The sequence below is a fragment of the Hirundo rustica genome, chromosome 1 (assembly GCF_015227805.2).
Source record: "Hirundo rustica isolate bHirRus1 chromosome 1, bHirRus1.pri.v3, whole genome shotgun sequence".
NCBI classification, from domain to species: Eukaryota; Metazoa; Chordata; class Aves; order Passeriformes; family Hirundinidae; genus Hirundo; species Hirundo rustica.
Genome location: NC_053450.1, coordinates 130,419,626 through 130,432,776, shown reverse-complemented (window position 1 = coordinate 130,432,776; position 13,151 = coordinate 130,419,626). Strand labels below are relative to the sequence as shown.

Here is a 13,151-nt window from a genome sequence, read left to right as displayed (position 1 = left end):
TGGATTCACCTAATTTTATTATAAATATGAAACCCTAAAATACGTTAGTTACTTTTTTTAATCAGTGCTAATGCAGTTAACATGGTATGCAATGATAGTATTTTTATGCTTTTAGAAAACAGTTTTTAAAAATAATTTTCTCAATGTGGGCAGATGTGTTGAGGCTAAATAAGCAGATATCAATCTCAGCCTTGTATCTGGTTTATTTTGAAGCTGCTACATGCAAAATTGTGCTGAGTGTTATTTAAGAAAGAGTCCATATAGCAGTGGCTGAAAAACTAAAGATTTTACTAAATCAGGGTAATAAATCTTTCAGTCTCAAAAACTGTGTTTGTGTGTGTGCATGGGGCTGAGGGAAGGCCACTGAGGTTATTCATGGCCTGATACTCTTGTGATCGCCTTGATTCTCTTCAGTGCTCTGTCCTTAGTGGGATCCTCTGGCAGGTGTTGCCTGCTTCCTCCTTGAGCTGGAGCTTGTTGCCCGTGAAGATGGTCACTGTCAAACAGATTAAAATTACATAATTCTAACCACCTTTCCCCAGTTATTATCAAAAGAGCTGCGTTCTTGTTTTTTTCAGCAGTGCTTTTGGGGTTTGGAATAAGCCATCTGAGTTTTGTCTTGCAAACTAAATGGGAAACTAGAAGAAACTAGCTCTCTTTAGTTATATTTTAAATCTAAAAGGCTGTGTAGGTTAGGTAGTTAAATCAGTTGCTTATCTCTTCAGCCATGATTCTGATCCATAGTTATCATGGGTCTTGAAATAGAGTCTATGATTCTAGTCTTTTGTGTAATACTGAGTTTCTCAGGACAAGTTAGAATGCATATATATTTCCTCATCTCTAAAATATGGTGTCATGCAACACAGGAAGCCCTTTGATGGGGTAAAGATAAGCACAGAGTGCTTAGAAAAGAAAAAAGAAAGGTCTGTATATTTCAGAAACCTTACTTAATAAATTTGAGAAACTCATGATTAAAATGTTCCAAGAAAATTTTTAGAAACTGTAATGAGGATCCTTTGGAAAAGGCTGTCTTCATGTCGTGCTTATTTTGAAATGAGACAGACAGTTTTAGCCAAAAACCAGCAGTCATAGTTACCGTCACAAAAGATCTACCTAACAAGCCCTTAATTCTGGATTTATTTTCAAAAAACCTTCCTTTCACAATACTATGATGTTAAAGTCTTTCTGTTTTGAAAGCATAATTTCCATTCAGGAGAATTTCAGTAGCAGGCTTTGTGTAGTTACTGTATTTCTCTACCACTCCCTTAAAATGTATATCCATATCAATCTTTACAAATACCCTTATGAATAGAAAATTTAGAATATTTAAACATTTACAAACAAATCTTTTAACTAGTTACAGAAAAGATAAACAAACTGTTCTATAAATATTTGAGCTCCAAGTATTTGGCAGTAAAATTGCTTTCCTAGTGAGCTCAAGTAAGTGTTCAGGTTATGTGAATGTTTGGCTGCCTTGCTTTGCCTCATTCAGAAACTGAAAATGAAGTTTTGCCTTTTCAGCATAATCAAGTATAAAAGAGAGGAAAAGCATACCGTGGCCATTACAAAATGGAATATTATTTCAAAGGGGTAGGAGCAGGGAGATCTCAAGGTTTGTATTTGTGGGTATCTTCCAGCAAGGAATTATATTAGCTGTCTTTTTGTTCAAATTGTGCCAGACTCAAGCATTTATCAGTGCTTAAGTTGAGTCACTACTTACAGCTATGAATATGTAAAATGGAACGAGCATATTGATATGCAGAGTGATTTCCAGTTGGAGGGCTTTTTTTGTTTGATGGTTTTTGGGGTTTTTTTCCAAATAAAATGCTCACTAGGGAGGCTTGAAGACGATCATAAGACATTGTCATATGTTTTGGTGTGTGTCTGGGTTTTTGTTCCTTGAGCTGTGTGTAGTTTGAGGTATATCTAATTTCAAGAACTAAGGATGAGTTCCAAGTCACTGACAGGATGCATGCATAGCTAGTTAAGTTAAATAAAAAGAAGTTAATGAAAATCAATAAAACATTTTTTCTGTATGAGCATGTTTCATTGGAGAATAAATTATCTTTTGTTTTACTTCTAAATTCATGAGCAATGCTGTCAGTATAACTTACATTGTAGGTGGAATAATTATTTCTCTTTCAAGGGTATATTTTGTTCCTAATTAAACGTTAATCTAAAATCCAGATATTGTGCAGTTTTGTTAAAGTGGTGATTATGGCTGTTCTGAGTTTCTTAGAATTCTTAGAATTTAAAAAAAGAGACAGTTTGTGGTCTTCACAGTGATCAGATGAACCTTTAATGAGCTTTATTCCAAGTCCTTATTTCTGCCTAAATTCTTTCAACTTCTGTAACGCTCACGAATACAGCATTTCCTCATAATAATAGAAGGGAGGGAGCAGAATTTTTATTTAGTTTCTGTCATATCTTGGAGAATAGGAAATACAGTTCATATTTCTGTGTCCCTCTTACTTGCTGCAAGTGTTTTGACTGAAAATACAGGAGAGAAGTAAGGTGGTCGTTTGCTTTTGGAAAAAATACACTGTAACACTGCATTGTGGTATTTGTACAATTCAGTGTTTCTCAGAATTCTCTACATATGTTTGTGTGTATGTGTGCATATGCATACAGCTAGCTGATCTTTAAGGAGCAGTATGTTTTGGATAATCAGAGGTATGCAGTTTTGTTTAGTAATGTTTTAAGTATTTCAGAAATGCAGGTAAACTTCCTATTGTGGGAAGTTACTTGTGTTGATACATTTTGTGATCCCTTTCCTGAGTTCCTCCATTGTCCTACTTTCCTCTCCTTTTGTAAAATCTGAACTTTTCATTAAGACCATTTAAAATACAGTATAACTTATTTCCCCACTTTTTCTGTCTCTTTTGGGAGCACTGATGGAACAATTTTGCACACCACTTCTTTATGCTTTATCATTTAGTTATGTCCCCCTCCATAGTGTAAAGAACAATTCAGTGTTGAAATGACTGTCTAACCTTGGAATCTTCAGAAGCATTTGGATAATTGTCAGAGTTGGTAAATGCAATTATTTGGCAGTAGCTAAATAATTTAAAATATATAAAATTAAAAAAGAGAGATTAAAAAGAAACATGATGTTGACGTCATAACAAAAATATTGCCAGTTAAAGTTTGTCATGTGGTCTTTCTCAATCTAAATAATACAAAAAAGCTAATAAATGGCTTAGTGGCATTTTTATTATCCATTGATATCCAATCAATGACCTGGGCATACCCAGCAATATTGGAATCCAGTTTTTCTTTGTGTGTGGAACAAATGAAACTGAAGAAAGTTTGCAAAATGCCTTTCAGAATTTTTACTTCTCTCTAACCTAGAGAATAGTGCAGAGTTTCTAGGCTAAAATATGTTTTTCTTACGGGTAGGCCAAGGCTTTAGCATAGCTAGCTCTCATTAGATGCTTTTTTTTTCTATTGGGTAGTTTTTTTTTTTTTCCTAAAATTAACAGTCATAAACAAAGAGGCTCGATTCCATGAAGCCTTTTTTTATTGGTGCATTAGTTATAATTGATTTCATGGGATATTTTAATGATGTATATTGGCAGAAAGGACAAGGAATAAGATGTTACTGAGCTGTGAATTTATCTGATGTTTAAGGGTCATCATCTATAATCAAATTGACTTCTAACTCCTTAGGCAGTTTCTCTTTGTAAAGTTTCTAGATGGCCTTTGAGTGCTTTAGCAACAACCTGAAAACCCACCAGTTTTATCTTCTAGTGCTGCTGTTGGGTTTCTTTTGAATGTGGAAGTTCTTCACAAACATATTGCTTCCCCTGTAAAGTGTAGACATATGTAGGTATTCCAGAATGCAGGCTGCATGTAGTAATTGGAGTGAAGGGCTGGTGACAGATGTGAGATATTTAAGGTAATACAGTCTTATTTTAGGTTTAGGTAGGTTGGTATGCTATGCAGTCATTCTGATCTAAGTGGAAAGAATGTAGGTGTATGTCCCTGGCGTGGATGGAAAAGCAAGGCAGAATTACCAAATGTGTTGCAAAAAGTGCTGATCTCCACAAGGCTGGGTGAGTTAGAACTGTGGTAGTTGTGATTTACATGAAGGCTGAAGAGAGCAAACAGATGTGGCATTCTAAGCATGTCCTGTCCCACGTGTCACATTAAATGGACCACAAACCTTAACGTCTTGAAAACAAGGGATCCATGTCTTGCAGGTACAGCATACATTATCTAACGTTTTCACGGATTTCCCCCTAAAATCTTAGTTTCTTGATATGGCCTTGCAGGACTAATCCCTCTTCATGAAGTCCAGTGCATCACTTCTGTGGTGCTCTGACATGTTACTGGTTTCAGAGATAGTGCCTGATGTCTCTTGATGTGAGAAGTATTCTTACTCTCCGACTTGAAGTGCAGCAACTCTGGTTTTGTTTGTGATTCAGAAATTTTTCTTGTAACACATTTCTGAATTACATTCTGGCTTTAATATTTTTTTGTATGTTTAATACTTCAGAAGTGGAAGCCATTGATAAGCCTGTTTTGTGGAAGCTGTAAATAAGATGAGAAGACAATTTCCATGAAATGTGACAGATTGTGGGTGCTACACACCCCCATCTTATTTGTGGTCTAAATGACAGCATTTAAGTGAGATGTGAGGTGCTCATACATAAGCTAAACTTAGAAAAGCAGAATTTCTGTTTGAATGCAAAAAGTCTGGGGTGCTTCTGTTTGTTTTTTAAAAGCTTTTGCTTGAATACAAGGATTTGACATTACAAACCCAAAATTATTGTTCATATAATGTGGATTACAACAGATTGCAAGCAGAAGTTGCCAGGGTTTGAAGAAGGCTACCTTGCAGTAATGTTCTAGTAATTCCTTACGCTGTATTATTTTTGTAAAGGTTTTTCTTTTTTGAATTTGCCTCTAAGTAGCACATAAATATTACACTGTCTGACTTCAGTACTTTGCTAGAAATATTACACATTGTTGGTGATCTAATACTGCAGGTAAAACTGGGGATCACAAATAGTCTGCCCCCTGTATACTGTGTGTGTATACTTTGCAGGGTTGTGTCTTAGTTTACTGAGGGCTGAAAGTATCCATGTAGTCCTTGTCTCAAGGGAGATACTATTTGAGTGGAAGATAATATCAAAGCATTCTTGAACAAGCACAAAATTTAGTGTTAAGTGAATAAGTATTTTCTGATATTTATTTTTGATTTCTGAGTAAATCCTCTGCACTGTAAGGATTCCCACCTCTCTCTCCTAACAGTCGGTGATGTTGGTGAAGGTCTCTAGGGGTTGATCTGAGTTTGCATTTTATCCTTCCTATCTGGATCAATCTCTGTGTTTTTTAAAAATCCAGCTAGGCTTGTGTGTTCTACGTATTTGTTTTGTTTATAAGAGTGTACTTCTCTTTATTGAGAAAGTCACTCTAGCTTTTTAGATTCTTGGTATCTTTTCAATTTATTAAGCTGTGGTTGAAAGGATATGAGCTTATAGTGATCCTTGGTACACCCTTCTGCATTTCAATTAAGTATTTAAACCCCCAAACTGCCTGGTTCTACTTCATCTTGGTGTTCTGCAAATTATGGAGCACTGCTGTATTCAGAAGACACTCTTTAGAAGATAAATTTTCTCAGAATTCCCTTTGCATTGCTATTGTGTGAGGGTGTGTTTCCAGCTGTACTTGGTGTATAGTAAAATACCGTAAGAGCAATTTAAACTGCAAAGTAAATTGTAACATTGTGAAAGACTATGGTTTTTGAAAAAGTAGAAGATTTCCCAGTTTTCACTAGTTCAGTAGAAATCTGCAAGGCACATCAGTGTTCTTAAAGAAACTGACATTTAGACCCTACAGAATGTCTTCCACACAAATTTCAGGGAGATAGTAAGGACCCAATCTGCAAAACCAGGTAGTTCTTTAGAGGGTGGCTCTGTTAAAATGCAGAGCAAGCAGATGCACACACACACAGGTATCACATGCCTGTGGCAGAGGCTCTGCTTTGGGTCAGGAGAGTTAAGTGCTGCCTGGCTGAGGGACTGCCTTGTCTTTCACATAGTTTTAAGTAGCTGTTTTAACTTTTCACATTTGATTTTATTCTTTTTTTCATAACCATGTTATCTTCTGGTTTCTTCCCCAGACCCAAGCAGAGGGAGGTATTACATGTAATAATGTAATAATTAAATTAAATAATTAAATGTAAAAAATAATAATGTAATAATGTAGTAATAATGTAATAATGAGTCATGTAATAAATACTCAGGACTCTAAACTTTTCACCTAATGACTTATTTTTTCTTTTCTGGGAACACACAGGAAAAACTAAAAGACTGATTTTTTTTTTCCATTTTACTTCCTAGTCACCTACTCAGCTTTCTGGGCCTTTGGTTGAAGTATTACTGGTGGCATAAAAACAACAGAGAAAAAGGCCCACCAAAACTGTGGAAAGTGTAGGGCTGGCAGAAAATACAAGAGGGTTATACAGGCCTGTGCACACAGAGATTTTGTACATTAAATATTAGCATTGATGAGTCAGGTGCTGGGCTGTAGGCTGTATAATACCACAGCAAGTGTGGTGGTTATGAAGGTGCAGCCCATGCTCTGAAGTTAGTTCTGAGCTTGATAGTACCGTGGCTGGCCTGGAGTGGCCTGGCCCTGGGGGCTGCTCCCAGCTCCCTCAGCAGGGCAGGAAGGAGCTGTAGGTGTTGGTTTGATGGAGTTCTCCAGAATGGTGCCCAGCCTCCTTCCTGAGCCAAACAGTCTCTGTTATCCATGTGGGTACTACAAAAGCTTCTAGATCCTAGACAGGAAGCAAGAGTAAGGAAAGCTGTGAAGGAGCAGGGTTTCTGTGTATGAGAACAAGTCCCACAGGCATGTGGATCCCAGATCCTGTTTGTCCTGTGGGCTGGGGTTTTACCCCTAGAAGAAGTGTCAGCAGTGGTCCTCTCCCTTAAAAAAACCCCATGGCCAATTTGTTGTTTTCAGTGGTACACTTATATTTCTTGTGTACTTACTGTGAAAGATTCAGCTAACACTAGTATGAATTCTTGGGGGAAAAACCCCAATGTAAACAGATTTATATTTGTGTCCCTGTAGCATTGAGTTTTATATAGTTCATACCCAAACTCATCCTGAATTTTAGATACTTCCATTGTTCCTGTGACTCTTGTTCAGGAATTCTGGTAGATTACCTCAATTTTCATAACAGCCTTGTGGTAAATAAGCATAATAGTTGAGAGTTTGGGCTTTCTGATGCTTCTCTGTCTTTGGGATTTAATTTTAGTTCTTATATCTAAGGACAGTTCTCAGACTTCATGGATTTCAGATACGGCTGGAAAAGGCCTGCCTTTCACTGTGCTGCTCCTGTTAGTTGGTGCCAAAAATAATAAAAGGTGTATCAAACTCTTGTCAAGTCCAAGTTAACAAGAAGGGATTGGTTCTGTGGTCCAGTGGTTGAGGAAGACAAGTGGAAGAAGTGAATCCTGCTTTGACTTTGTTCTACAGTTTTTGAAATCGTATAGCTTTCTAAATTGTCCACTAAGTGAAATAAGTAGACATGGATGCCAAAGCACATGTGGGAGCAGCCAGGAAAGGGTTTTTTTCAGGCCTCTGATTCCTTCTTCAATAGTGGGCATTGTTCTTGTCCTTTGTAAGTGCAGGTTTACAAAGCTTTGTTTTCTATATTGCTATTTATTTAATGAGATTATTAGGGCTGCATATCAGATGCTGAAATTTATTTACAAAACTCTGACACTGCCTAAAGACCAAAGCAGTAATTTGTGCCAAAAGTTTTTCTTACCTGGATAATTCAGTATAATGTATTTTCTTTTTTTCCCCTTCTAGACACCCAGCTGTTGGGCTGAAGAGGGAGCAGAAAAGAGATCACATCAGCGCTCGGCATCGTGGGGAAGTGCTGATCAGCTGAAAGAGGTGAGAAGTTTTGCACAGTTGAGCCTTTCAAGGTTTGATAAGCCCAAGACATTTTTTAAACCCTATCTGGAGTCCAGGAAGCTGCACCCTTTCCCTCTCCTCTTTTGCTTTTGAAACAGGTTTTATCCCCAGTCTAAGAGTTGTTTGAAGAGTGGTTGTTATTTTATGCTTTTGGACTTCCTCCCTGCATACTATGAAGTATTGATTGTGAAAGAGTGGCCAGAATGAGCATTGAGGAACCAGCTTCTTGTTGCTTACTTTCTGTTTGGTGTTACCTAGTTAGCTTTCTGACCTTTAATGCTGCTCTCCTGGAAGAGGCAAAGTGCCAGGTGGTATGTTCACATATTCTTGCTTAGAAATTTTGTTCAAATTTAGTTTGGAGATGGAGAGGGGACACCATTCGACAAAAAAAGTTGATATAGTAATGGTGTGAGTAGTTGAAATGTTCTTTAGTCATAAATATTTTGCTTCAGACTACAATTCCAACTAGGAAGAACCTACAAAAAGTGGATTTGCATTATGAGAAAGTAGATACGGTGAAATGGTCTCCAGCTCAGCTGAAATTACACTATCTCAGTTTTTGTCCCAGGAAACCATCGTTTTGTCCAGAGTTTGAGTAACTAAATCTGTCCAGAACCTAATAAGGGGCTGTATTCAGCCTCATGCCCCTGTCACAAAGAGTGTATCCTCTCTTCAAGAACTGTGCTTTTCTTTTCAAAAAATGAATCTTGCAGCATGTTCCCATGAGTTGGAACTCCCATTTTCCTCATACTCTGCGCTTTTAGCATGCTCTTTCCTGACTCCCTGTTGAATAGGGCATTCAAAAATGAGAAGGAATGCATAGATTAGCTAAGGAGAACAAGTTAAAAGACAGTATATATTCTTCTTCTGGGCAGCCATTGATAGAATAATTGTCAGGAGTGATGAAAGTTTAATTACTCAAATTTTAAAATCACATTTGACAAATACGGAATAATCTTGCAATCCATTGGTGGCAATAGCCTCATTTTTAAAGATGGGTCAAAAGGGATGTTGATCAAAAGAGGGTTTACTGTTCCCATCTCACCAAGTACATCTTATGGAACCTTGAGGTATTGGTATATGGGCCTTCAGTTGCCTGAATGACTTCATCTGCAGCTGTGAGGAAGCATTTGGAATAACAGATCAAGTGACCAGAAATTAGTGCAAAAGGAGTTCTGTGTCTGAGAAGTTTTGGCTTAAACTTTACCTACCAGCACAAAAATATTATAGTACAGACAGGAGTAGCATCTGTTTTTCTAGGATAGTGTTTCCTTGCTTTTACTGAGACTATCCTTCATACTCTGGCAATTTCCTATCAACTTCTACAACAAGCAGCTCTTCTTCACCACAGGCCTGTGGCTGTCAGTGATAGTGAGCCCTTGAGCACGTAAGCAAGTCTCTCCCATTTGATAACAGTGAGCCATTGTGCTGGGTTGCCACCCTTGTGGTGTACTGACCACAAGAGAAAGATAAGAAATGTGTGGCCAATGTGTTTCACAGTTCCTTTTTTTGATAGAATGCCTTAGTGGACAGAATAGGTTCTGTGGAAGAGAGTTGTTCCTATCCAAACTTTGCAATGGTTGTTCACCCCAAAAATCTACCCTTGTCTTCTTCAGCATACCGTTCTTCCCCTTTCTCTGTTTTCCTTTCTCCAGCTACTGAGGCCAGTTTTCTTACCTTTTCTAGTTTTGGGTTCATAACCCATGTCATTCTGCATGCATCATCCAGGCACTATTATTCTACCCTATTTGAGCTCTTACTCTAACTTCCATCTCCTTGTCAGTTACGGCTCTCCATCGTTTGGCTTCTATTTTATCCCCTTCTTTTTCCTTTCCCTCACGTGTCAGCCTGTGTGGTGGGTGTTAAGTGTTTGTTCAATACCAACAATATCTGTGCACTCAGTTTCTTTGTGCCACTGTAATATGAGTTCCTGGAAGGAGAAATTCCCTTGAGTGGTTGTTTCAAATTGTAAAGTCCAGGAGAGACAGAATTGTTAACAAATGTAGCTGCCAGTTCCAGATATCTTTCTTGAACATGTGCAAACTGAAATTTTTGCCAAAGCTTCACCAAATGTAAAGATTCTTCCAAGGGGCTAGAGCACATTTGCAGCCTTAAAGGACCCTCAGGCAAATGTTTGTCTTTTTAATCCAAAACAGTGGGAAACAGAACTATGCAGGTAAAAAGCTTAAAGTAATGTGCTTTGTGACATAAAATAGTAAAACCTCTTCCACCCCCCTTTCATTTTAAATCACATTCTTAAACAACCCTAACACTTTTACTGAAGTCTCTGATAGAAAGGAGATAGAAGAGCAGAATATTGCATGGTAGACATTTGACAAAGCTATGGGCAGCTGAAGGCAAGAGCTTAAGTAATGGAAATAAAAATATCACCTCCTGGGCAACTGCCTTGGTTATTTCTAGTGTAGGGTACCATTGTTCTGCTCAGAATTTTGAATTGTTTCCCATAGCATTTGACAGTAAACAAGCAGATAGCTGTTTGTGGTTTCCTTGTCTTGTTTTATCAATTTGGATTCATGTTTTCTTGCTTCAGAAATTAATGGAATGATTTCTAGCATTTTTTAAATATCTTGGTACTGTAAACTAGCTAAACACTTGTGTGATAGTTAATGGTTTTGATAAAATAAGATTGTGTGTTTAAGTTTGAAAAATTTTTTTTCTTTATTAATTTGAGTACTATTAAAATGAAATAAATTTATTGAATACAACTGGTAGCTCTTTTTTAAACATCTACATTGTAAAAACTTAAAGTGAGTGTATAGGTTTAACATCCCAAGCAAGCAAATGAATTCAGAATTACCGCTTATAAAAAGTATTTCACTTTGCTTAGTGAAACTTAATTTGTCCTTAATTGAAATAGGTGTGTGTCAGGATTAAATCTGTCTAGCACTAAAGTAGATACATTTGCTTTCTTGTAATGAGTCAATTAGAAATTTAGAAGTCCTTAGCTCTCAATATAAACTTTAATAATTTCCTAATGAAGTCTAAGAATTTGTTTATTCTGAAGGGCTCTACTATTTGACTTTAAGAAGTCTTAAATGTAACTTGTCTAAGATGATGCCACACTGCTTTAACATTATTTCAATAGATACATGTCTTGACTGGGAGATGAAGATTGCCACCAGTCTTTATACTGGAGACTGCTATTTTTTTCCTTTTCAGCCTGAATAATTAGTTTGAAATTCTGTTGATGATGTTCATGGACAATTTTAGTAATAGCCTACCCTGAACTGGAATTACCCAGAACTGGGAAAAACCTTCCGTTTAAAACAAGTAGTTTTTACTTTGTATAGTTTTAAAAGATATTTCACACAGCTGATTTTTCACTTCCCTTAAACAGCTCTCTGTGCTGTATCTGTTACGCAGACAGCAGCAGCCCCCCATTGGAAGATCCCTTTTGCTCTAACAGAGTACTTGAAAAGGACTTAAGAATAAAAGAGAATTGAATATGAGAGGTTGCATGCCTAATGTGCTTTCATATACCAATTGAAAGATGGTATTCAAAGGTTTAAGATGAATTTCTAATGCTTGTTTTGCTCTTTGACCTACTGGTTAACTCATTTATTAACAAACATTTTTTGAATGAGATGGAGTTCACTCATTAGTAAGGAGTTTGTTGCTTGATCTGCAGTAGGAAGTTGCTATGTTGTGTGGGCTGAGCTGTAGAAATACAGCCTATTGAGTGGTAAATATTAGCATTTGGAGAGGTACGGTGGGATGTGTCAGGTTCCTTCATATTAGTCTGCATCTAGGTCCCTTCAAAAGGGAAAAATTACCTGGATATTCGGATCACCCCAGTGTTGTAAAGAACTGACCTAATTTGGTTATTTCTCTGTTTTGTGCCATTAGTTATATTAGACTGCACGTATAGCACAAGTGGCGTAGACAAAATTAATATTATTCATTGTACAGCTTTGAGTTATAGAAATACTTAGCAAGCAATAATATCTATTAATTATATATTAATTATATATTATATAATTATTAATTATATATTAATAATATATATCTATAGGGGGTTTTCTTGACTTGGTTGTTTAATAATTCTGGATAGTCATCTTGCCTTTGGCTGACAGTAAACCAGGAAGACCAAACTGAAACTTAGTACCCTGAATGACTTTGTGTAGGTTTCTGATGCGCTGCTCTTTCTGTTTTCTCAGTGTTTTTTTGTTGGTGGGGATTTTCTATAAATTACTTTAAAGTAGGTGAGGAAAAGACTCTTTCCACTGCATCAGCAACATTGCAGGGAACAGTCACTGGAAGAGCAAAGGCTAGAATTTTCTTAATTTTTTTTTTGAATAGGCACAGATCTGTGCTGTTTTCCTCCTCCATGCAGTCACTTGAGAGGGCTTGCCAAATGCAAATTTAAATGTATCCTTTGAAATTTACTACCATATATGTTTACACATTGAAATGTGACAAAACAGTGTTAAATAACAAATGGCATTTGAACATTGGAAGTAGTGTGCAAATTGAGTTTACTCCTTGATGAATTCCTTGATTTTTTTTTTTTTTTTTGTTTGTTTGTTTGTTTTGTTTTTAGGTATGTTTTACATTCAGCCGTATCCTCTTAGAAAATAGCTGATTTTCTAATGAGAATGTTCTGCCCATCTTCAAGTTAGGTAGGCAGGGAGAGCATGTGAATTGGTATACTAAAATAATTCCCGTGTTTTGGGTCTAAGTGCATATATGTGCAAGGCTGAGGCTTAAATGTCTTCAACAAGTGGGTGCTTTAGGATACAGATTAGATTTTTTTGTGATGATTTACATATGTTGCTTAATATGACTGTGTATACCCCGGTCACATTCATGCTCAGTACTTGGGCGTGTGAAGGAAGTGGTTTCCCAAACCCTTTCTGTTCTTAGCTGCCTGGTGAAAATGGGAGTGTTTTGTTACTGCCTTTTGGTTTCCCCAGTGTAGCACAGGGTTCCTTTCCTGCCACATGCTTGGCACTATTTTCTTTGCACAGATTTGGTCTAATGCTGGATCTTCAAATGCCTGTTTTGCTGATACAACTCACTTGGCACAATTTTCTTTGCACAGCAGTCTCCCTAGCTCATATTTGCTGCATCAATTGAGTGCCCAAGAGACAGGACCTGCTGCTTCCTTGAGACATTTGGTAAAACAGGTGCCATAAAGGCATATGTTTCAGTCTCTTTCCTTACTCCGTGAATTATATTTGTTTTGCAAGAAT

General features: G+C 37.0%; 1 protein-coding gene across 4 annotated transcripts in view; it reads left to right on the top strand.

Moving 5' to 3' along the window:
• Positions 1 to 13,151, top strand: part of GLCCI1 (glucocorticoid induced 1) — a 53,938-nt gene that overhangs the window by 19,644 nt on the left and 21,143 nt on the right. For all 4 annotated transcript variants that reach the window (XM_058421238.1, XM_040069361.2, XM_058421236.1 and 1 more), the window contains exon 3: positions 7,831 to 7,917. In XM_058421238.1, coding sequence (XP_058277221.1) covers positions 7,831 to 7,917 — 87 coding nt within the window. The remainder of the gene's footprint in view (positions 1 to 7,830; positions 7,918 to 13,151) is intronic.